General features: G+C 36.1%; 1 protein-coding gene across 4 annotated transcripts in view; it reads left to right on the plus strand.

Moving 5' to 3' along the window:
- The first annotated feature begins 21,535 nt into the window (after nt 1–21,535).
- LOC131144215 (signaling mucin HKR1) overlaps nt 21,536–25,246 on the plus strand; it is a 38,883-nt gene continuing 35,172 nt past the window's right edge. For 3 of the 4 annotated variants that reach the window (XM_058092697.1, XM_058092698.1, XM_058092701.1), the window contains exons 1-2: nt 21,594–22,020; nt 24,864–24,907. In XM_058092697.1, the coding sequence (XP_057948680.1) occupies nt 21,813–22,020; nt 24,864–24,907 (252 nt within the window). In that variant the 5' untranslated portion in view covers nt 21,594–21,812. Of the gene's footprint in view, nt 22,021–24,863; nt 24,908–25,246 lie in introns of all 4 variants that reach the window. The other variant, XM_058092699.1, reaches the window with a different exon arrangement.

A 25,246-nucleotide genomic window follows, 5' to 3' on the forward strand; every position in this document is an offset into this window, starting at 1 on the left:
ATCCCAACTCCAGACTCGTCTAGCCCAAACAAAATCAATTGAAAAAACAATGAAGATCCTTGGAGAGTATGAAGAACCAATCTTGTCAACAACAAGTTTATCTTAAGATTATGGTCCCAAAAATGAAGATTACTATTTTGGAATTCCCCGATATTTTGGCTCTTGCAAGCAATGAACAGAACAATTATTGAAATGAATCTTTATCATTTTAGCAAGAAGCCATGTGAAGTGGGCCCGGTAGGAGAACAATTATTCCACTTTGAAAAAGAAGAACAATAATTGCCACTTTGAAAAAAAAAAGAACAATTGTTGCCACTTTAGCAGAACATCTTCTTTTCCTTTTGTAAAAGAACAACTATTGTTTGTTGTTTTCTCTCTTCCTTAAACAATTTTCCCATAAAAGGAGTCTTCTTACTTTATTAAGGATCACTTCCTTCATTCACTACTTCGAAAGGATAAAAGCTGTGAAGGATCCTCAAACGAAGTTGTCTGTCCTGTCTACCTCCCAGATCTTCTAGTCATCTTAAAGTTTCATCAATAATTTGTATGTTGTAATTTGTGCAACATGTTAGACCTAGTGGCTAAGGGTTTTCATTCCAGCCTTGTTTTGATGACATCAACCCATTAGCAGTTCTTTAAGGTTACTAACAAGTTTTCCTCTAGTCCAGCTCAGTTACATAGAACAACTCCAAAGCAAGCATAAAGAGTGAAACAAGTCTCAAATCGGCAAAGAGCAACATATGACATAACCAGAACTTTTGCCACTCAACCAAAGCATTCATGGATCCTGCATAACAAGCACAAGCTTTGGGCTGTGTGTGTGAGATTAGAGAGATTGATATTGTAATCCTTTGTGTATGGTGCGACTCAAAAGTACAAGCAAGATATAGGCAAATAACATATGCATTTAGATCAATAGCACACAAGCACAGTCTCAACAAGTCAAGAAAAACTGCTCAAGATGTTTAAAACCCTTAACTATATTTTACTAAACCCAAGACATCTTGAAATAAATTAAAGATCATCTCTTAAACAAATATGAGAACCTTTTACTGCAAAACATAAACTTGGTTGGAAAAATTTTCAAAGAAAACTAAAGGGCTCATTCCTGAACATAGGGGTTTCGTCGACGAGAACAACACAGCACCTCGTTGACATACACAGCGTACTCGACGAGAATATACTTAGAACACCAAAAAGTTTAGAGCACCTTCGTTGACGAATACATGGGACTCGGCGATGAAGTCTGTTCAAATTCGTCGACGTATATAGGGTACTCGTCAACGAAAAGAAGTCGAGACCTATCTAAATTCAGAACTAATGACTCGTCGACGACCACAAGGCTTCTTCGATGAAATAACTGAAGGGGCTCGTCGACAAAGGTGTGACCTCGTCGATGAACGTCGGGCTGCAGACGACATTTAATGTGCCATAATGGCTAGTTTTCAATTTGTCTCATATCAATAAACTCCCAACGGCTCTCCAGCGCCCAGCTTGCCCCTTTGGCCTTTAAAATAGGTCTTATGCATTGATTTTAAAGGAGATAAGATTATTGGTTGTTAAGAACATTTATTGTGCATTTATTCTAGGGTTTCACTTTGTGCCATTTTGCCCTCTTTCTCTTGCTTTTGTTTAGACTTCATTGACAAAAAGGGAATAGTGTGAAGTTTGCATTAGGATATTCAGCTCAAGAGGAGCATTTCACATTGTATCTACTTCTCTTCAAATTCCTTGTATTGTAAAGTTCTTTGTGAGCCATTGTAAGGTGACTCTAGGTGAGCACCGCTATAAGAGCTCTTTGTGAGCAACTCCTTGTATAGGCTTCTGCCCGAAAGGAGGATCACATAGTGGATTTGGGAAATCCTTGAGTTGGTCTCAAGGTGTGGACGTAGGCTCGGTGCCGAACCACGTTAACATCACTGCACTAAGCTTCTCCTCTCTTTTCTCTCTTGTGTTGCTTTGTCATTACTATTTGCTTTATTATAAACTGTGATTTAATTATCTTGTTCTTGCCAAGACATTTGTGTGATTGTAAAAAAAGTTGCATATCAGTGAAAGACGTCTATTCAGCCCCCCTCTATATATTCGGAGTAACTCCCAAGCACAAAGATCAATATGGCAGATATGTTTTCCCAAGGTCAATCCGTGGATCGTCCTCCCAAGTTATGCGGAGTTAACTACCTGGCATGGAAAGATCGGATGTCAATCATCCAAGCCTATGACTACCGAATATGGAATTTCATCACCGAAGGAGACTACATTTTCAAGAATGAGGAAGGCGATGACATATCGATTGGGAAACTTCCCAAGGCTGATACAAAGCCAGCACAACTAAATTTCAAGACTAAAAACTTCCTTTATTATGCTGTGAAGAATACAACTGAATCTGTGGATGCAACATGGTAAAGGAGATGTGGGAAAAGCTTCAAGTAACGTATGAAAGAAAAACCCAGGTAAAGAAGTCAAAAATTTATATGTTAGTCAAAGAATACGAAATGTTTAAAATGGAAGTGGGTGAGACAATTACTGTTATGTTTACTCGCTTTACACATATCACAAATGGACTAAAAGCTCTTGGTAGAGAATACTCTACGGAAGATAATGTATAGAAAGTCCTTCGCTCTCTACCGACATCTTGGCACACAAGTCCACAACAATTGAGGAGGATCAAAGGTCACTCTCAATGAGCTGATTGGGTCTCTCATGACCTATGAAATCAAAAAGAAAAACGCTACTGCAGAAGCTGAGGCACCAAAGAAGGCTACCGAAATTGCTCTAAAAGCTGGAAAACAAAAAGAGCTCATAGAGGAGGAAGAAAATGACAACAATGATGAAGTCGCTCTCCTCACAAGAAGATTCAGAAATTTTTTGATGAACAAACGAGGTGGCAAACAAAAGGAGAAAGGAGAATCAAGCATAAGGTGCTACAACTGCAAAAAGATTGGGCACTGTATGACCAATTGCCCTCTTTTCAAAAACAAAGGCAACAATCACAAAGAGACAAAAATAAGTTCAAAGCCATGAACGCAACCAAATGGGATGAACTAGATGGAATCTCAACTAACGAAGAAATCAAAGAAGAAGTTGCCAACTTCTGCTTTATGGCGGACGAACAAAATGAGGTAAATTCTGACGATGAATACCTTCTATGAAATGAAGAATTAGAAGAAAACTGTAGGAAGCTCTACATTGAATTGATAGCTGCCAAAAAGAAAAACAAACTTTTAGAAGAAACTCATGCAAGATGTAAGCAAAAAAAAATCTGCTCATGTGATACTTTAAAAGAGGAAAATGCATCTCTCAGTTTTGAAATCGAAAAACTTACTAAGGAGTGTCAAAATTACAAGGAGTCTTTTGAAAAAGAAGTTGGAAGCTTGAAAAAACAGATTATGGGAATTCTTCAAGAAAATTCAAAATTGAAAAAGAAGGTGGAAGATTAAAATAATACAATTTACAAATTTACAAATGGTAAAGAAAATTTTGATAAGCTACTAGGAGTCCAAAGAATTGGAATTTCCAAAGAAGGATTAGGATACGGCTTATCGTCATCCGAATCAATAGGTTTTGCAAATCTTTATGCTAAAAAAAGCTTCGTGTCAAAGAAAATCCCTGCACCTAAACCAAACCCCTTACATGCTAATAAAGTTTGCTTATATTGCGAAAGAAAATGTCATATATGCTTTACTTGCCCCTTCAAGGGATATAGAGGAAAAAGCATGAAATACAAATGGGTGATTAAGAACACTAACCCCATAAGACCCAAGACAATATGGGTACCAAAACAAATCACTTAATGTTGTATGCAGGTATACCTAAAGACCAACTCCACAAGAAATAAATGGTTTCTTAATAGCGGCTACTTAAGACACATGACGCGAGAGCAAGCAAATTCCTCTCACTTACCTACAAGAAGGAAGGATTGGTCACTTTTGGAGTCAATGTCAAAGGAAGAATCATCGGCAAAGGTAAAATAGGTAATTCATCCTTGACTATTGAAAACATTGCTCTTGTAGATACACTCAAACATAACCTATCAAGTATTAGTCAGTTGTGAGATAAAGGGTTAAACATTACATTCCAATTCACCCAATGTTTGATAAATGATTTAAGTGGAAATACCATACTAGTAGGAAAATGTGAATCCAACATCTACACAATTGAGTTTGATGACATTAAAACTTGTGACATTAGATGTTTAGCTGCAACTAATGAAAATTGTTGGTTATTGTATAGAAGACTAGGTCATGCTAGCATGGATTTACTACATAGGCTATCATCTAAGGAACTAGTAAATGACCTACCAAAAGATAACTATGTAAAAGACAGAGTATGTAATGCATGTCAATATGGAAAACAAGATAAATCAACCTTCAAAATGAAGAAAATGATATCCACTTCAAGACCTTTAGAATTGATCCATCTTGATTTGTTCGGACCAAATGATATTGCAAGTATTAGTGGAAAACTATATGCTTTTGTAATAGTCGATGATTTTTCTAGATTCTCATGGGTAATCTTTCTTGCAAACAAAAGTGATACTTGTAATGTCTTCATCCATTTTTGTGGAAAAATTCAAAATGAAAAGGGAATGTCAATTGTTCACATTAAGAGTGATAGAGGAAAAGAATTTAGAAACAAAGAACTGGAAGACTTTTGTAAAAAAAATAGCTATTCTCACAACTTCTCCGCACCTAAAACTCCACAACAAAACAGAGTAGTTGAAAGAAAAAATCGAACACTCCAAGAAATGGGTAGGACAATGCTTAACAACATAATCTTCCAAAATACTTATGGGCCGAAGTCATTAGCACAACTTGCTATGTTAGTAATCGCGTTATCATTAGATCCAAAATAGGAAAAACCTCATACGAGATATGGAAGGGTAGAAAACCAAACATTTCGCACTTTAAGGTTTTTGGATGCAAATGTTTCATATTAAATTATAGAGATCAACTGGCAAAAATTGATTCAAAACCCTATAAGGGAATCTTTATAGGATATGTCATGAATAGCAAAGCATATAGAGTATTCAACAAAAGAACTCAAACTATTCAAGAATCAACACACGTCATTTTTTATGAAACTGGCCTTCACACATCCAAAACAACTATTGACTTGGAAGAAGATGATCAAGTCACTACTATTAGAATTGAAAAGGAATTTGAGCAACTTAAGATAAATAATGATCAAGATAAAAACTGTCAAGACACAAAAATTGATCATCAAGAATCATCACCTCATGAAGAGTCTAGGGAACCAGAAGAAGAAAATTACAAACTCCCTGGAGCTTGGAAATTTGTTAGGAATCACCCAACTGACCTTATCATAGGTAGTCCATCCTAAGGAGTTAGCACTAGATCTCACTTAAGAAGTGGATGTAATCATATAGCTTTCGTATCCCATCTAGAACCAAAGAACTTTAAGGAAGCTGAAAATGATGAGAACTAGATCAATGCTATGCAAGAAGAACTAGACCAGTTTGAAAGAAATAAAGTATGAGACTTAGTTCCTAAACCCAAAAACACTACAATAATAGGCACAAAATGGGTATTTAGGAATAAAAAAAATGAAGATGACAATATTGTTAGAAACAAATCTAAATTAGTGGCTCAAGGATATAACCAATAAGAGGGTATTGACTATGATGAAACTTATGCACCTGTAGCAAGACTAGAAGCTATTAGGATTTTACTTGCATTTGCTTGCTACAAAGACTTTAAACTATTTCAAATGGATGTAAAAAGAGCATTTTTAAATGGATACATAAATGAAAAAGTCTATGTTAAGCAACCTCCAGGATTTGAGAGCCACACACATCCCAAATATTTATACAAACTCTCAAAAGCCCTTTACGGACTTAAGCAAGCACCAAGAGCATGGTATGAACGTTTAAGCAATATTCTCCTAGAAGATGGGTTTACAAGAGGTAAATTTGACACTACATTATTCTTAAAATATAAAGAAAAGGATATGCTAGTCATTCAAATATATGTAGATGACATCATCTTCTGTGCTACAAAATGAGACCTTGTGTCAAGAATTTGCCCAAACCATGCAAAAGACATTTGAGATGAGTATGATGGGAGAATTAACCTCCTTCCTAGGGTTGCAAATAAAACAAACGAAACACAAAATTTTTATTAATCAATCCAAATATGTTAGGGACATGCTTAGGAAGTTCGGTCTTAAAATAGGCAAATCTAAAGTAACCCCCATGAGCATCACAACAAAACTTGACACCGATGAACAAGGGAAGAATGTCGACCAAAAGCTTTACCATGGAATGATTGGTAGTCTGTTATATCTCACTTATAGCAAACCCGATATCATGTTCAGTGTTTGTTTATGCACTAGATTCCAATCATGTCCCAAAGAGTCTCATCTTCATGCCATCAAGAGAATTTTTAGGTACTTAGCAGGAACACATGACTTAGGACTCTTTTACCCTAAGAATGCTCCCTTTGATCTCACCTGCTACTCTGATGCCGACTATGAAGGTTGCAAAACCGATAAGAAAAGCACTAGTGGAACATGTCACTTCCTAGGACACTTACTTGTATCATGGATTTGCAAAAATCAAACCTCTATTGCTCTCTTAACCATCGAGGCTAAATACATTGCAGTCGGGAGTTGCTGTGCTCAAGCCTTATATATGAAGCAACAGCTTGAGGATTTCAAAGTTTTAATTAAGGATACTCCAATTCATTGTGATAACACTAGTACCATCAACATCTCAAAAAACTCGTGCCTACACTCTAGGACCAAACATATTGAGATAAGGCATCATTTTATGTGAGATCATGTCCAAAAGAGGGATGTTGAGTTAGTTTACGTTCCAAGTGAAAATCAGCTAGCTGATATCTTGACAAAGCCTCTCAATGAAGAAAGGTTCAAAAAAATCCAGCATGCCCTGGGCATGTGTACTCCCTCGAATCTATCTTAGGATCTTATAGTTGTCTCTCCTCCTCCGCTTTAAAGCTCAAACTAAGTAAACCTCAGTTTTTCTCCCGGGCCTCGTCTACGAACACAAAGGATTCGTCGCTGAGAAGTCCAATATCTTCTTCGATGAACACAAGGGATTCGTTTCCGAACTTGCCTTAATTTTGTTGACAAACACAGGGTCCTCGTCGACAAAAACTGTCGGGACGCTTCAAATATTAGCTAGCCCGCCGCGCTCATTTTCAAACCCTAACCCTAAGCCTTCAACCCCTCTCCATCCTCTCGCCCCTCTAAAGCCCTCTTCCTTCCTTCCCTCGCACCACACTCTCTCGTTCACTCTCAAGCTCTCTTCCTTCCATCACACCCGCACGCCACTACACTCCACCACTGAAGCCACTTCAGAGTTTCCCTCTCTCCCTCAAATGGCTCCCCGACCCAAACGGCGGGTTCTTCAAACTAAGGCCGATGAAGGGTCTTCTCACCGTCCCCCCACCGATCAACCCCAGTAGGCACCCACTAACATTGATCCGCGATTCGTGTCCACAGAGGCTACCTATCGATATCACAACGATATCGCCAAGCGGCACATCGTCCATGGAAAGATCGTGCCATCCGCGTTCCTTCAGCTGCACTTCCCCGCCTTGCTATCTAAAATCAAAGTCGTCGAATGGGATGCTCTCTTCGACCTGGGGGAGCTCGTATACAAGGAGCTTGTCCGTGAGTTCTATGACAATTTCATTCCATCACATCGCGGCATTACCGCATACTCCACCGAGCGAGGCACCGTCATTCATCTTTCCAAAGACACTTTCTCTCAGGTCCTCGGTTGTAGCCTCTACCCTATCCGAGGCCTTCCCAAGGCCTCCTTGCCCACACTTTATGACTGGTTCGACTCTCATACAGCCCTCAAACTAATAACCGGTAACCCCAATATCCCTCCCATCGCCCAATCGAAATCCAAAGACCTCACGGTCGAGTTTCAGGTCCTCCACCACATGATCACTTATAATTTCTGCCCTCAGACTGGTGGACGTGATTGGGTGACCCTCGGTGACATTTTCAGTATGTACTGCCCATGGGTTGGACGAGGCATCCACGTACCAACAGTTATTGTTTAAAACATAGAAGAAATTCTAAAACAACAATGGGGTTGCATCCCCTATGGTTGCCTCCCCACGACCTTCTTTGATCACTTTGGCCTCATTCGTGCCGGGATGCCCTACATTTGACTTGCACTAGATGATACCTATACCAAGGCCACCCTACGTCGCCTGCACTTCGAAAAAGATAACGACACCAACACGTGGGTCAAAACCCCGAGCAGGGTCGAGCCCCCATTGATGAGGTTGAGGTAGCCATGGAGGAGGACGACGAGGATGAGGATTCTTTAGTTGACCCTATCTTGGAGCGCCTAGATGGCATTCAGCTCGCTATGGCGCAATCCGATCTTCGTACTCGTGCCTGTTTTGACTCCATCGATGCAGCCCTTGCACTTTAGGAGAATAGTAATCATGCACGATTCAACTCCATTGACGCTTCCCTAGCCGCTCTCTTAGCAAGACTTTATCACTCATAGGATTAGTACACAGTGGCATCAACCCCCTATTTTTGATAATGGCAAAGGGGGAGATGAGGCCATCTGTAGGATGTTCGTTTCGGATGTAGTAATACTGTTTTTGGTCTGACTGTAATGCCCCAAAGCTCTAAGTGGGCTCGGAGTGCTACTAATCCATTCATTTACCTGATAATCCATATTCTAATATCATTTATGCAATGGAAAACATAACTATAATCTTCAAACAAATATAATGCCAAAGTCTTATAAATCTGTTTACACACCATAATAAACCATGCTTCGACCTATATTCACATATATACATATCTCCAAAACATAACCTACACTTCCAGTATTCACAAACACCAGTATGTTTCACAACCATCCATTTCTCAAAAGTCTTAAAACATAAAATATTTACATCCCAAAATATTATCAACATTATACCCTTTTTCTCAAAGGTGCTATAACAGCTTGAGCTCTCTAAGCTCGATCTCGTGGAGGTCCTGAAAAATATTAGTTCATATTCAGGTAAGATACATTTTAGTAAGAGAATAAACAATATATTAAAACAATGTGTGGCTAACATAAGATTTATAAATATCATTTTAATAACATTTGTAAAACGTTATCATAAACACTGAAATCATTCTCTAAACTTAATCAAACACATGCAAAATATTTAGCCCCACGAGATTAACCAAGTATAGGGGTGATTACCCGCCCATACAAGTAGCACTCCTTTGCTCTGATACATTTGGCAACCTAAGGGTCGCTACTGAAGCATACCAGGGCACTCACCTTACTCAGTAAGCCCTCAAGTGATAGATTAATCTCATACTCACACAGTTCATACAAAAGTTTACCGACAAAGGCTCCCAAGAATAGGGAAATCAACCCGCCCATACAAGTAGTTTCCCTTTGCCCAAGCACGTTATGCAACCTACTACTACACGTGATACAACCAGGGCACTCACTTTTCTTAGCAAGCCCTCGGGCGAAGAGTTTGCTTCACCCAAACATAACATGTTCTACTAGTATAAATACTTATAATATCATAATACATTATTTTATTTACCATTATTCTGCATTTCTCAATTGTTCATGTTTTCATCTTTTACTTTTCATGTCATTTCACTTTATGTGGCTCTTTCCCATTTTACATTATTCACATTTCACATTTCATTTTCATTTCATTTCATTACATACCCAACATCTTTCACCTGTTTTACCCAGCATCTTTCAATTGTTTTACCTAGCATTTTTCGGCTGTTTTACCCAACATCTTTTAACTATTTTACCTAACATCTTTATACTATTTTACCCAACATCTTTCAACTGTTTTACCCAACATTTTTTAGCTATTTTACCCAATATCTTTTAGCTGTTTAACCCAACATCTTTCAACTGTTTTACCCAACATTTTTCAATTGTTTTACGTAACATCTTTCAGCTATTTACATGGTTACATTAACACACACAAGCAGCATAATTCATATCATATTTCATTCTTAATAAATTACTTACTTAACCTGCATCTCATACATTTAACATATATTTGCACAGAATTTACATTTACTCATGCCACGAAATTTAGCAATAAAATTCATACATTGCCTGTAAGAAAAGCCAACTAGCATTTAACGTTTATTTGCTCAAAATACCTTTCATTTCTTACATAATTATCCTGAAAATATTTTCCACTTTCATTAGTTCATTTTCATATATACGTATCTAATAAACAACCCTAAATTCGGACAAATATAATTTAAATGGTTGACATTTTAAACTCATACAAAGACACATAAACGTATATATAACACAATTCAATTTTCATTAAATTCATAAAAATTCTCGTTTAATATATATTTTTCCCCTTACCTGATTTCTTGAACTACGCCAACAGGGACCTCGAAAAATACCTGTGGCGCTCACCCAAATCCTGAATTAAAAATCCTAATTCCACTAAATCAACCCTAAATAAAATAATATTTAAATATTTCCTAAGGTCATAAATTCCAAATAAATAGTTATACCCTCAAATATAACCAATTCACCTAATTTCCCGAATCTCACTCTCACTTTGGAGTGGGGCCTAGAAAATCCCAATTGGAAATTTACCCACGCCAAAATGACGACAATCACGACTAGGACCACATGGTGGTGCCCGATCGTCGATTTAGCAGTAAATTTAAAGCGAAATTGAGAAATTAGGAAAAAAGTTACCTTACCCTAGGAATGGTGCCTATGTCGCTCCTATGACAAATCCGCTCTAGTAGAAATGTCGGTAGTAGAACTAGAAATCCAACGGCACCTTCCGTTTCCCAATCCGCCACAAATCCGTTGAGAAATTGAGAGAGAGAGAGAGACAGAGACGGAGGGAGGCTGGGCGCAGGAGAATTTTCACAAGGGGGGATGCAGCCTTCTCTAGTACCTCCTGAAGGTTTATCCTTCAGGAGGTTTACTTATATATATATATATATATATATAATATTTAATTAATAATAATAAATATTTAATTAGTTAATTAATTAATTAAATTTTTAAATTTAAATTTATTTATTTATTTTTTTATTACTTTTTGGATCACTACATTCTCCCCTCCTTAAGAAATTTCATTCTCGAAATTTTACTAACTAATCATCTTTTCACATCACTAAAATTTATCAACTCATGCAGTTAGTATATATCACCAAAAACACTTCTGTATCATCTAAAATTAAATAAGATCATCATTATCTTAAACATAAATTCATACCTGCCCCATTGGCATTCACTGGTTCAGGTTGGATCAACGAGTAAACTCGTGCTGGACTACCCCTACCAAGTGGTATTGGCTGTTTTCCTCAATCCTGATTTTGTGCAGGTACTATAGGCAACGGTTCCTGACAATTCTTCTTGACATGCCCCGGTTTACCGCAGGTAGGAGTCTTAAACCAAAATTCTCCCCTATGTCTTTTGTTACATGTCTGGCATACGGGGTAGGACTGATTACCCTAATAATCAGGATAACCTCGTTCTTCGGCCTCCTACCTTAAGCCGACTGCCTCTTCCCTTTCTTTCTTGATTCTTGACTCACCAATATACATCCAAGTTCCCCATATAAGGACCAGGCTCACAGCTCAGAAACAATAAATCATCTAAGGTTTACCATGGCTTTTCTCAGGCCGTCGACTGCTTCAAAAAATCACAGGAAATCATTCACATATTTTGGCCTCTAAACTACAAAATAAAATCCTATACTTCCCTACACCAAACTTACTTCTAAATACCTAACCTAGCATATCCATCTAGCATCCTTATCCTAATTGTTTCCTATACTCTAATATAAATCATCTCTAACCTAATACTCTAACATTTCCATATCCAGGCGATGTGAAATTAATCACACATCTGACTGGGAATTGCTCTAATACCATCTGTAAAGCCCCGACCCTCTAAGTGGGGTCGGAGTGCTACTAATCCATTCATTTACCTGATAATGTACATTCTAATATCATTTATGCAACAGAAAACATAACTATAATCTTCCAACAAATATAATACCAGAGTTTTCTAAATCTATCTACAAACCATAATAAACCATGCTTCCACGTGTATTCACATATATACATATCTCCGAAACATAACCTACACTTCCAGTATTCACAAACACCAGTATGTTTCACAATCATCCATTTCTCATAAGTCTTAAAACATAAAATATTTCCATCCCAAAATATAATCAACATTATACCCTTTTTCTCAAAGGTGCTATAACAGCTCGAGCTCTCTAAGCTCGATCTCGTGGAGGTCTTGAAAAAGATTACTTCATATTCGGGTGAGACACATCTCAGTAAGGGAATAAACAATATATTTAAACAACGTGTGGCTAACATGAGATTCATAAATATCATTTTAATAACATTTGCAAAACATTATCATAAAAACTAAAATCATTCTCTGAATCTAATCAAACACATGCAAAATATTTAACCCCACGAGATTACCCAAGGATAGGGGTGATTACCCGCCCATACAAATAGCACCCCTCTGCTCTAATACATTTGGCAACCCAAGGGTCGCTATTGAAGTATATCAGGGAACTCACCTTACTCAGTAAGCCCTCAAGTGATAGACTAATCTTGTACTCACACAGTTCATACAAAAGTTTACCCGCGAAGGCTCCCAAGAATAAGGAAATCTACCCACCCATACAAGTAGTTTCCCTCTACCCTAACACATTATGCAGCCTACTGCTACACGTGATACAACCAGGGCACTCACCTTTCTCAGCAAACCCTCGAGCGAAGAGTTTGCCTCGCCTAAACATAACGTGTTCTACTAGCATAAATACTGATAATACCATAATATATTATTTTATTTGCCATTATTCTGCATTTCTCAACTATTCATGTTTTCATCTTTTACTTTTCATGTCATTTCACTTTACGTGGCTCTTTCCCATTTTACATTGTTCACATTTCACATTTCATTTTCATTTCATTCATTTCCATTTTTATTTCATTTCATTACATACCCAACATCTTTCATCTATTTTACCCAGCATCTTTCAACTATTTTACCCAATATTTTTCGGTTGTTTTACTCAATCTTTTTCAACTGTTTTACCTAACATCTTTCAGCTATTTTACCCAGCATCTTTCAGCTATTTTACCCAGTATTTTTCAGCTGTTTTACCGAGCATTTTTCAGCTGTTTTATCCAACATCTTTCAACTGTTTTACCCAACATCTTTCAACTGCTTTTTTTCAACATTTTTCAACCATTTTACCTAACATCTTTCAACTGTTTACATGATTGCATAAACACACACAAGTAGCATAGTTCATATCATATTTCATTCTCAATGAATTACTTACTTAACCTGCATCTCATACATTTAATATATACTTGAACAGAATTTACATTTACTCATGTCACACAATTTAGTAATAAAATTCATACATTGCCTATAAGATAAGCCAACCAGCATTTAACGTTTATATACTGAAAATACCTTTCATTTCTTACATAATTATTCTCAAAATATTTTCCACTTTCATCAGTTCATTTTCGCATATACGTATCTAATAAACAACCCTAAATTCAAAAAAACATAATTTAAATGGTTGGCATTTTAAACCCATATAGAGATATATACACGTATATATAACACAATTCATTTTCTATTAAATTCATAAAAAAATTGGTTTAATATATATTTTCCCCCTTACCTGGTTTCTTGAATTACGCCAACAGGGATCTCGAAAAATATCTGCAGCGCTCATGCGGACCCTGAATCAAAAATCCTAATTCCATTAAATTAACCCTAAATAAAATAATATTTTAATATTTCCTAGGGTTATAAATTCCAAATAAATAGTTATACCCTCAAATATAACCAATTCACCTAATTTCCCAAATCTCACTCTCACTATGGAGTGGGACCTAGAAAATCCCAATTGAAAATTTACCCACCCCAAAATAACGACAATCGTGACTAGGATCACGTGGTGGTGCCTGATCGTCGATTTAGCAGCAGATTTAAAGCGAAATTAAGAAATTAGGAAAAAGTTGCCTTACCCCTAGAATGTTGCCTACGCCGCTCCCACGACAAATCCGCTCTAGTAGAAATGTCGGTGACAAAATTAAGAATCCAATGACACCTTCTATTTCCCGATCCGCCACAAATCCGTCGAAAAATTAAGAGAGAGACGAAGATGAAGGGAGGCTGGGCGCAAGAGAATTTTCATAGGGGGGGATGCGGCCTTCTCTGGTACCTTCTGAAGGTTTATCCTTTAGGAGGTTTACTTATATATATATATATATATGTTATATTATATCATATTATATTATATTATTTAATTAATAATAAATATTTAAAAAATTGTAATTTTAATTTTAGTTTAACTTAATTAATTAATTTTTTTTTCTTTCTTATTTTTTTGGATCACTACATTCTCCCCTTCTTAAGAAATTTTGTTCTCGAAATCTTACTAACTAATCATCTTTTCACATCACTAAAATTTATCAACTCATGCAGTTTAGTATATATCACCAAATAAACTTCTGTATCATCTAAAATTAAATAAGATCATCATTATCTTAAACATAAATTCATACCTGCCCCATTGGCATTCACTGGTTCGGGTTGGATCAATGAGTAAACTCGTGCTGGACTACCTCTACTAAGTGGTATTGGTTGTTTTCCTCAATCCTGATTCTATGCAGGTACTACAGGCAACGGTTCCCGACAATTCTTTTTGACATGCCCCGGTTTACCACAAGTAGGAGTCTTAAACCAGCATTCACCCCTATGCCTCTTGTTACATGTCTGGCATACGGGGTAGGACTAATTACCCTAATAATCAGGATAACCTCATTCTCCGGCCTCCTGCCTCGAGCCGACTGCCTCTTCCTTTTATTTCTTAATTCATGACTGACCAATATACATCCAAGTTCCCCATATAAGGACCAGTCTCATAGCTCAGAAACGAGAAATCATCTAAGGTTTACCGTGGCTTTTCTGAGGTTGTCGACTACTTTAGAAAATCATAGGAAATCGTCGACGTATTTCTGCCTCTAAACTACAAAACAAAATCCTATACTTCCCTACACCAAACTTACTTCTCAATACCTAACCTAACCTTTCCATCTAGCATCCTTATCCTAATTGTTTCCTATACTTTGATATAAATCATCTCTAACCTAATACTCTAACATTTCCATATCCAGGTGATGTGAAATTAATCACACTTCTGATTGGGAATTGCTTTGATACCATCTGTAACGCCCTGACCCTCTAAGTGGGGCCGGAGTGCTACTAATCTATTCATTTACCTTATAATCTACATTCTAATATCATTTATACAGCGGAAAACATAACTATAATCTTCCAACAAATATAATACTAGAGTTTTCTAAATTTATCTACACACCATAATAAATCATGCTTCCACCTGTATTCACATATGTACATATTGTAACGACCTGCTATTTAAATGGGTTATATATATATATATATATATTTATATATATATACTATGAAATTTATAATGTTCTGATACTAAACTAGATTAAATCCAACCATTCACCTAAGCAGTGAGAAGCGGAAATCAAATAAACATAACCATATATAATTACATACAATACTAGAATGCTAAATTGTTTCCCAAAATATACATATATAATTGTTCCCCATAAATGTCCTCAACTGGCTAGGGCTATACAAAAATACTCACTCTAATATCAGGGCAATACTGAGGCCCCTCTAACTGCGAGCCTGATCTGTTTGCCTACCTGGATCACCTGAAAAATGTTAAAATAATTGGGATGAGCCAACGCCCAGTAAGACGAAATATACTATTGCTAGTGTGTGGCAGATGAGTTACAATATTATGAAAATCTGTTTCTATAAAATCATGTATAACTGGATCTGTAAATACAGTACAAGTAATAGAAACCACCACCATTTCCATGTTGCTTAACATATCAGTATTTTAGGGTACTATTTCAAATACTTCTAATGTACATAAGTATATTCTCTATCCCTGTAAATCTGTATATACATAATAATAACTGAAAATTTCCCTATGGATAACTGTGTGTCATGATTTAACCCCTCATGAGAGAGTTGTGCGGGATCTACTCTGGCGGGCCGACCAAAGTAAACCACTATACTCCCTCGGTCTGATCTACCCTCCTCAACCCATATCTGATGGGGAGCATGTTCACGTCTGGGGCACTATATGATCGACCTACTACGACGTATTATCTGAATAGGTGGTTGCACTCCGTAAACTGTATGTAGCTACGGTACCGTGCTTTGTAACTATATGGTCCAACAGGGTCTGATACAATATAATACCTTTCTATATACAACTATTTGATTTACCATGATTATGAAATAACTGTAATAACCATGACAATGAAATGAACTGTAACTGTAGCATCTGTATTTTTAAACTAAACTGTAATCTGTAAGTCATGGTACTGGAAACTGTATAATTATGATACTGAATACTATATAATCATGATACTAAATACTATATAATCATGATACTGAATACTGTATAATCATGGTATTCTGTAATTATTATAAAACATACCCACTGGCTGTATACTCTGTAAATCATATCCTGAAAATACTGTAAAACATGTTTCTTTACTATACTTATATTCTCAAGCCACACAAAAGTTTTAAACATATTATACATAAATAATAAACTGTATAAATTTCTATCATGAATAATCATCAGATAAAAAAGTATAATTTATACTGAAACATGGTAAAATTGCCTAGCATAGCATATTTCCCTTACCTGTTTCTTGCTAAAAAAAATCCCTTACTATAATAGGTCCAACACCCGCAGGGTTTTCCACTCAACACCCTGAAAACCATAAATCTCATAACAAAACATCAATATTTCTTGACCTACATCATTTCCTACAACTGTTAAAAAGCCAAAAACTGAATAAAATATCTTACCTTGGATTTAGGATAAATTCCAACCCGTTTCACCAACGATCTGATCCGGCAAACTTGAAGAGAACTCCGCCAGGAACGTCGTGGTGGCCTCAGATTGTCGATCTGGGAATTGATGGGGCCGAAATCGAAGAGAGAAGAGGGAGAAGCCATAAGGCCAGAGAAAGAGAGGGTTTACAACAAATTTTTGCAATTAAAAATAAGTTTAGGGCTATTTATACTGCGGGATTCGTCAACGAGCCACGTCATCTCGTCGACGAGTCCTTAAGGAATTTCATCGACGAACCTTACCCTTCGTCGACGAAATTCAGAGTAGCCCAAATTCCTCTCTCGGTATTTTCTTGTTGACGAAGCTCGCCCTCATCGATGAGGCCCTGATAAATTTATTGGGTATTTTCCCAAAGTGCGATGTCGTTGACAAACACAGAGCGTTCGTCGACGAAGTCTACTGCCTCCTTCTGTTCTTGTTTCCTTTTCCTCCCTCTTTATTATTAAAATACTATTATTCTTTGGGTCACTGCACATATCTCCAAAACATAACCTATACTTTCAGTATTCACAAACACCAATATGTTTCACAACCATCCATTTCTTAGAAGTCTTAAAACATAAAATATTTATATCCCAAAATATTATCAACATTATACCCTTTTTCTCAAAGGTGCTATAACAGCTCGAGCTTTCTAAGCTCGATCTCGTGGAGGTCCTGAAAAAGATTAGTTCATATTCGGGTGAAACACATCTCAATAAGCCAATAAACAATATATTAAAACAACGTGTGGCTAACATGAGATTCATAAACATCATTTTAATAACATTTGCAAAACGTTATCATAAACACTAAAATCATTCTTTGAATCTAATCAAACACATGCAAAATATTTAACCCCACGAGATTGCCCAAGGATAGGGGTAATTACTCGCTCATACAAGTAGCATCCCTCTGCTCTGATACATTTGGCAACCCACCCTTCCCTGGTTTCTTGAACTACGCCAACATGGACCTCGAAAAATACCTGCGGCACTCACCCGGACCCAGAATCAAAAATCTTAATTCCATTTAATCAATCCTAAATAAAATATTATTTTAATATTTCCTATGGTCATAAATTTTAAATAAATAGTTATACTCTCAAATATAACCAATTCATCTAATTTCTCAAATCCCACTCTCGCTTTGGAGTGAGGCCTAGAAAACCCCAATTAGAAATTTACCGACGCCAAAATGACGACAATTGCAACTAGGACCACGTGGTGGTGCACAATCGTCGATTTAGTGGTAGATTTAAAGTGAAATTGAGAAATTAGGAAAAAAAGTTGTCTTACCCCAAGAATGGTACCTACGCCACTCCCACGACAAATCCACTCCAGTAGAAATGTCGGTCGCGAAACTAGGAATCCAACGACACCTTTTGTTTTCCGATCCGCCGCAAATTCGTCGGGAAATTGAGAGAGAGAGAGAGAGAGAGAGAGAGAGAGAGAGAGAGAGAGAGAGAGAGAGACAAAGATGGAGGGAGGCTGGGCGTCTGAGAATTTTCATAGTTTAGGAGGTTTACTTATATATATATATTATATTATTTAATTAATAATAAATATTTAATTAATTAATTTAATTTTTAATTTTTTTAATTTAAATTTAATTAATTAATTAATTAATTTATTTATTTGTTATTATTATTTATTTATTTATTTTTGGATCACTACGCTAACGATGTAGTAATACTTTTTCCGGTCTAACGACATTTGACATATAGCAATAATGTAGTAATGATGTAGTGACGGTGATAACTTTGCATTTTATTTTGATTGCAATACATGAATTATGAATGGACTTGTGTTGAATGCAAAATGAAATATTTATCATGAAAATGCTTGTGTGGAATACTGAAACGCTTATATACTGAACTACCAAGTATAGGATATTAAATTCATGGAGGTTTAAAAATACGTAAAATGCTTTATTTTTAGACAGCATGCTGTCGAAAATTTAATTGAGCTCTAAAAATAGTTACCATAAAGTGCATACATTAAGGGGGAGGAACTGTTAAAATTTCAAATATTTATATATAGTGAGGGGGAGCATCTTTTCAAAAGAACACTAATAGATTGTCATCATAAAAAATGGAGAGAATGTTAGACCTAGTGGCTAAGGATTTTCCTTCCAGCCTTGTTTTGATGACATCAACCCATTAGCAGTTCTTTAAGGTTACTAACAAGTTTTCCTCTAGTCCAGCTCAATTGCACAAAACAACTCCAAAGCAAGCATAAAGAGTGAAGCAAGTCTCAAACTAGCAAAGAGCAACATATGACATAACCAGAACTTTGCCACTCAACCAAAGCGTTCATGGATCCTGCATAGCAAGCACAAGCTCTGGGCTGTGTGTGTGAGATTAGAGAAATTGATATTGTAATCCTTTGTGTATGGTGCGACTCAAAAGTACAAGTAAGAGATGGGTAAATCATATATGCATTTAGATCACTAGAGCACAGGCACAGTCTCAATAAGTTAAGAAAAGCTGCACAAGATGTCTAAAACCCTCAACCATATTTTACTAAACCCAAGACATATTGAAATAAATTAAAGATCGTCTCTAAAACAAATATGAGAACCTTTTACTTCAAAACACAAACTTGGCTGGAAAAATTCTCAAAGAAAAGTAAAGGGCTCGTCGATGAACATAGGGGTTTCGTCGACAAGAACAATACAACATCTCGTCGATGTACACAGGGTACTCGACAAGAATATACTGAGAACACCAAAAAGTTCAGAGCACCTTCATTGATGAATACAGGGAACTCGACGACGAAATCTGTTCAAATTTCGTCGACGTACATAAGGTACTCGTCGACGAAAAGAAACCGAGACCTATCTAAATTCAAAACCAATGACTCATCGACGAACACAGGATTTTGTTGATGAAATAACTGAAGGGGCTCGTCAACAAAGGTGCGACCTTGTTGACAAACGTCGGGATGCAGACAACATTTAATGCGCCAGAACGGTTAGTTTTCAATTTGTCTCATATCAATAAATGCCCCACGGCTCTCTAGTGCCTAGCTCACCCCTTTGGCCTTTAAAATAGGTTTTATGCATTGATTTTAAAGGAGTTAGGCTCATTGGTTGTTAAGAACACTTATTGTGCATTTATTCTAGGGTTTTACTTTGTGCCATCTTGCCCTCTTGCTCTTACTTTTGTTTACACTTCATTGACAAAGAGGGAATAGTGTGAGGTTTGCAATGAGATATTCATCTCAAGAGGAGCATTTCACATTGTATCTACTTCTCTTCAAATTCTTTGTATTGTAAAGTTATTTGTGAGCCATTGTAAGGTGACTCTAGGTGAGCACCGCTGTAAGAGCTCTTTGTGAGCAACTGCTTGTATAGGCTTCTTCGCCGGAAGGAGGATCACATAGTGGATTTGGGGAACCCTTGAGTTGGTCTCAAGGCGTGGACGTAGGCTCGGTGTCGAACCACGTTAATATCGCTGTGTTAAGTTTCTCCTCTCTTTTCTCTATTGTGTTGCTTTGTCATTACTATTTGCTTTATTATAAACTGTGATATAATTCTCTTGTTCTTGCTAAGAAATCTATGTGATTGTAAAAAAAGTTGCATATCAGTGAAAGACGTCTATTCACCCCTCTCTAGATGCATATCCGGGCCAATACAACATTTAATAAAAGTTTTGTTGTTTCTTTTTTGTTTCAAAATCTATTATTATCCCATTTCATTATTAGAATATCTTCCACATTTTTGTGATGTTTGATCACATTTCTTAATTGAATTTGTACGTTTGATAAGCACGTGGTTCTTCACTATTGTCAAATTATGCAAGTAATTTTTCTAATCTAAAAGTTGTAATTTATAAGACATCTTTTTCTTTTTTTATCAACTCGTTGCTTTGACAGTCCTAATAAGTGGAAGGATTATGATTGAATAATTTGGTTACGTTAGTGGGTCTCCTAGGTTTGTGTTAGACAAAGTACCGATGTGGGTCTGATCTTTCAAATTTTGGCATATCGGGGTGGATTGGTCTTTTGAGTCATAGGTTTTGTTAACCATATTTTTCCTATTTTTTTTGGGTGTAATCCCATTCCATCTAAATTTTATATTTGTTTAAAAAATATTTTAAAATAACTATATAATATATTTATTCATTGCAAACAACTTTGAGCATTACTTTTTTATAAACTTTACTTCAACATACTAAAAATCATTTTAAAAGAAAAAAATCTAATATATTGAGTAATAATATTTATTCACTATGATCTCAAATGCGCATAAAATGTGTATTAATTAAAGAAATTTCATAAATGCGGTTCACGTTTTTAGATACTCACAAAATAGTATAGTTTTAATTTGAGTCTCCATTTTTTTTGTGCCTGTACTTACTATGAGCAATTAATTATACAAGAAATATAAAAATTATAATGCCGTTTCATAGATTTAAATTTAAAATTTTTATTAAAAGCTTGGTTTGTTTAAATTAATTTGCAGCATCATTCACGAACCATCATCATTGTAAGGTAAGTTAAAAATAAAAACGTTAAAAAGAAAAAGAGAGGGAAACGTGTTCTCCTATTTTCGTTATTTCCAAAATACAGAAACTAATATATTCCAAAACACAGAAACTAATATAAAAATCAGAGAGAGAGAGAGAGAGAGAGAGAGAGAGAGAGAAGGAGAGGGAGGGTTTTCGGTGAGGAAACAGCGCTTGTATATCTTCTTTTGTCGCGGCGGAACCTATCGCGCAGCCGAGATAGAGAACGGAGAGTTGGTTTTGTCAGATCTGAGGTTTTAGAGAGAGAAACAGGAGAGAGAGCAGCGAGGGCAAGAAAGAGGGGGAGTGCGAGTATGAGTAGCCGAGGGGGAAGCGGCGTGAATGGCAAGGGCAACGCCGGCGGCGGCGGAGCGCTGTCATCGTCGTCAATCCCAGCGGCGTCCCGGAAGATGGTGCACAGCTTGAAGGAGATTGTCAACTGTTCTGAGCCAGAGATCTACGCCATGCTCAAGGAATGTAATATGGACCCCAATGAAGCCATCAACAGGCTCCTCTCCCAAGGTTTATTCCTAAATCTCCATCTCCTTTCGCTTTCTTCTTTATCTCCTTCGATTTGGAAGAAATTGATTTTTTAATGAGAGAAATTTGTTTTTCGCGTTGTGTTGGCGAAGAAAGGGAGTGCTTTAATCTTTTGTTACTTTTGTTTCGTTCTCAGTTAATGAAAACCTTAATTTAATCGAGTCGAACAGTTCTAGCTGTCTTGGACGAGTGAATCCATATGCAATGTCTGCTAATCGAAACTTTGGACGCAATTTTTCATATTCTTTCACTTCTCACTCTTACTTGGCAGCCGAAAAGAGAGCCTAAATTATGTGCTTAGTGATGTTTTTGGCCTCTTTATGTTCCCAAAAGCATTTGTTTATTTTATTTTTTTCTATGAGTAAACAATTGTTCGCATGGTTTTATATTTATGTTAGACGTTATATTGTTGTGCTTCTTCATATTCAGTCATGAACATCTGTGTAGATGTTCATGCCTTTATGAGCATTGTTATTTATAAGTTTAGTTCAACGATGATAAGCTTAAAAGTATTGTTTCTTCTGCCCTATGCTGTGGTCACTTCTTGCCTTTTAAAAGTTCCAATGACATTACTTTTATTATTTTTTAAGAATATTTTTTATAAATTCATGAATGGAGATATGTTGTTTCTGGAGAGCATTCATGTGTTATATTTTAGAAATCAGACTTACCCATGGAGTATTTGATTGAAATAGTTAGCACTGTGAAGATGTGCAATAGGGACAAGGACTAGCCTTACACTTATTTTTTTGGCGGCAATAGGGAAAAAGACTAGCCTTACACTTATTTTTTTGTCGGCACCTTTTTACTTCATGAAGTTTCCTCCTGAAGTTGAAGGTAATTAAAGTCCCAGGGAGCAAATATTAATTAGTGTTTTCATCAAAATACCTGGGTTTAGAATTTTCCAATTATGGTCGTATATTTTTGTCTTTGCTGGGCTTTTAAATACCACATGCAGACAAACATGCATATAGAAACGCACAAATGGTATGTATATTGAGGAAGGTGATTTTCATTTGTGATGAATTTTGCTGATTTCTATGTGACTGATGGGCAGGGCTGGCAAAATATGTCAATGCCCAATGAGTGACTACCATTTGTTTAAACCAATTGAGGTTCTTTAAAAAATGACCCATGTAAAACTAAAATTAGGTCAACACAAATCCAATTCATAAGATTATGGGTAAAGCAGGTTTGAACTGAGTTATGTGTCAGGTTACCAATATTCAGAAAAAGGAAAATGTCTCCCTAATTTTTATTTTGAAGAAATTCTTTTATTGAACACTTAGTTTTTTGAGATTGTATTTAAGAGAAAAATGGCGATGGTGCATGCAGGTCCTAACCAAATATGTTGAAATATTAAAGAAAAATATGTGACATTAGTTTATTATAATTCTTTAACAGGTTCATGTTTGCAACCTATTAATTAATTGGACACGTACCATCATACTATTGATTCATTTAAAGCTACTAATGGGGCAATGGTGTGTCGACAGTTTGTTATCAAAATAACGAAAGTAGAATGAAGAGTTGGTTTGCACTAAATTATTCTTCTTTTGAATTGTTTTTCCCATACTTTCCCTTTTTTTGTTGCAGAAAAGTGCCACTTTCTGATTGGGGAAAAATGATTTGTTTTAAAGTTTGCGTATGTCTGATACTAAATTGACATGTTTTTTTCCATCACTACTCGACAGGACAATAGTGTTCTTGACATTTTGTAATTGAACAAAATAAGTAGAATGAAGAGTTGATTTGCATAAAATTGTTATTTTTTTGAATTCTTTTTTCTTATACTTGTTCTTTTTCATTGCAGAAAAATACCTCTTTCTGAATAGGTAAAAAATAATGATTTGTTTTGACATATGCATATAGTACTAATTTCATACATTTAATGGAGTTATCCGAAGAAATCGAATTGCGCTGCTGATTTGCTTATCTGCTGCTGTTCTTAGAAATGTTGTACATGGATGAGTCTTGATATGTATCTCTAGAATATTTTTGGTTTTGGATGAGATATGGCGTCCTAAACTTTTTATTTTCCTTTTAATGGGTGAGAACTTGTTGGCATGTTTTATATAATGGGACATTGGATTCATTTGTTGAAAACAAGTTAAAATTTTAAACACAAGGGCCTCTTTCTGTTTGTTTATTCTTGTGTTTTCATGATCTCATGGTCTTCATCATCACACTCACATTTTTTATCTTTTGTTCACATGTTGGGCCACTTGCTTTGTAGATCTCTGTGTGTGCATGCATTTTTATCGATTATTTTCTACGTTTGTGGATGAGTTCACAGTCACCGTGTATTGACAGGGAGCATCTACTTTGTGGATCTCCGTGTGTGTTTGTAAACATTTATTGAACATAGAATATATAGCGTAGCTTGTGAATGATGGCTGGCCACCTTATGTATTAGGTTTCAAATTCTTTAGCTTCAAGGAAAATATTTCCCTTCTTGCTTTCTAAATGAGCAAATCGGAAAATGTTAGATGATGGAAACATTAATTTCTTTATGAAAGATTCCTCAATCCACAGCATGTGTGGATGTGTTTGTCTTTATGTGGACAAGTTTTTGGTACAGTAATGGTTTATGGGGGGTTGTGTGATACTATTGCATGCAGATTTTCCATTTTGTTTGTCTTTGTTTTCCTTTTGGTGTGGTCATTACACTACTTGGCATCGTATTCTCTTCACTAGTTTTGATTCTTCTAGCAATTTTTAGTGTCTTTTCATTCAATGCAATGATGGAGGTTTTAAGGCTTGGATCACTCACTTTTTGTCAATATTCATTCTCATGTCTAATTTGAAGTTTATGAAATGTGTAGATCCTTTTCATGAGGTGAAGAGCAAACGAGAAAAGAAAAAAGAGGTGCGTGCAAGTGAAAAATCCATAGAATTTTGCAATTCACATTGTTTGGTAGTTGAAATTCCAATTGTTGACCTTGATTTGGTTGGTTACCATTCCTTCTTGGTTGGTTTTGTTGGATGTTACATAAGCGACCGTTTAGCGTGTCAAGATTTCTCAATAGAATACAAATATAAGATAGTTGTTTAGATGCACAGGAACACATGCTCACACAGATATTTGTATATATGTGTTTATTTGCTGCTTTGTCGGACTTCTAATTTTCCAAGTGGTGAAAGATATCATCTATAAATCACTTGCTTAATGTGCTTGATTAAACCAATTAAAGCACTGCTAAGCTTA

This window comes from Malania oleifera, chromosome 12 (assembly GCF_029873635.1).
Source record: "Malania oleifera isolate guangnan ecotype guangnan chromosome 12, ASM2987363v1, whole genome shotgun sequence".
In the NCBI taxonomy this organism is placed as follows: domain Eukaryota; kingdom Viridiplantae; phylum Streptophyta; class Magnoliopsida; order Santalales; family Ximeniaceae; genus Malania; species Malania oleifera.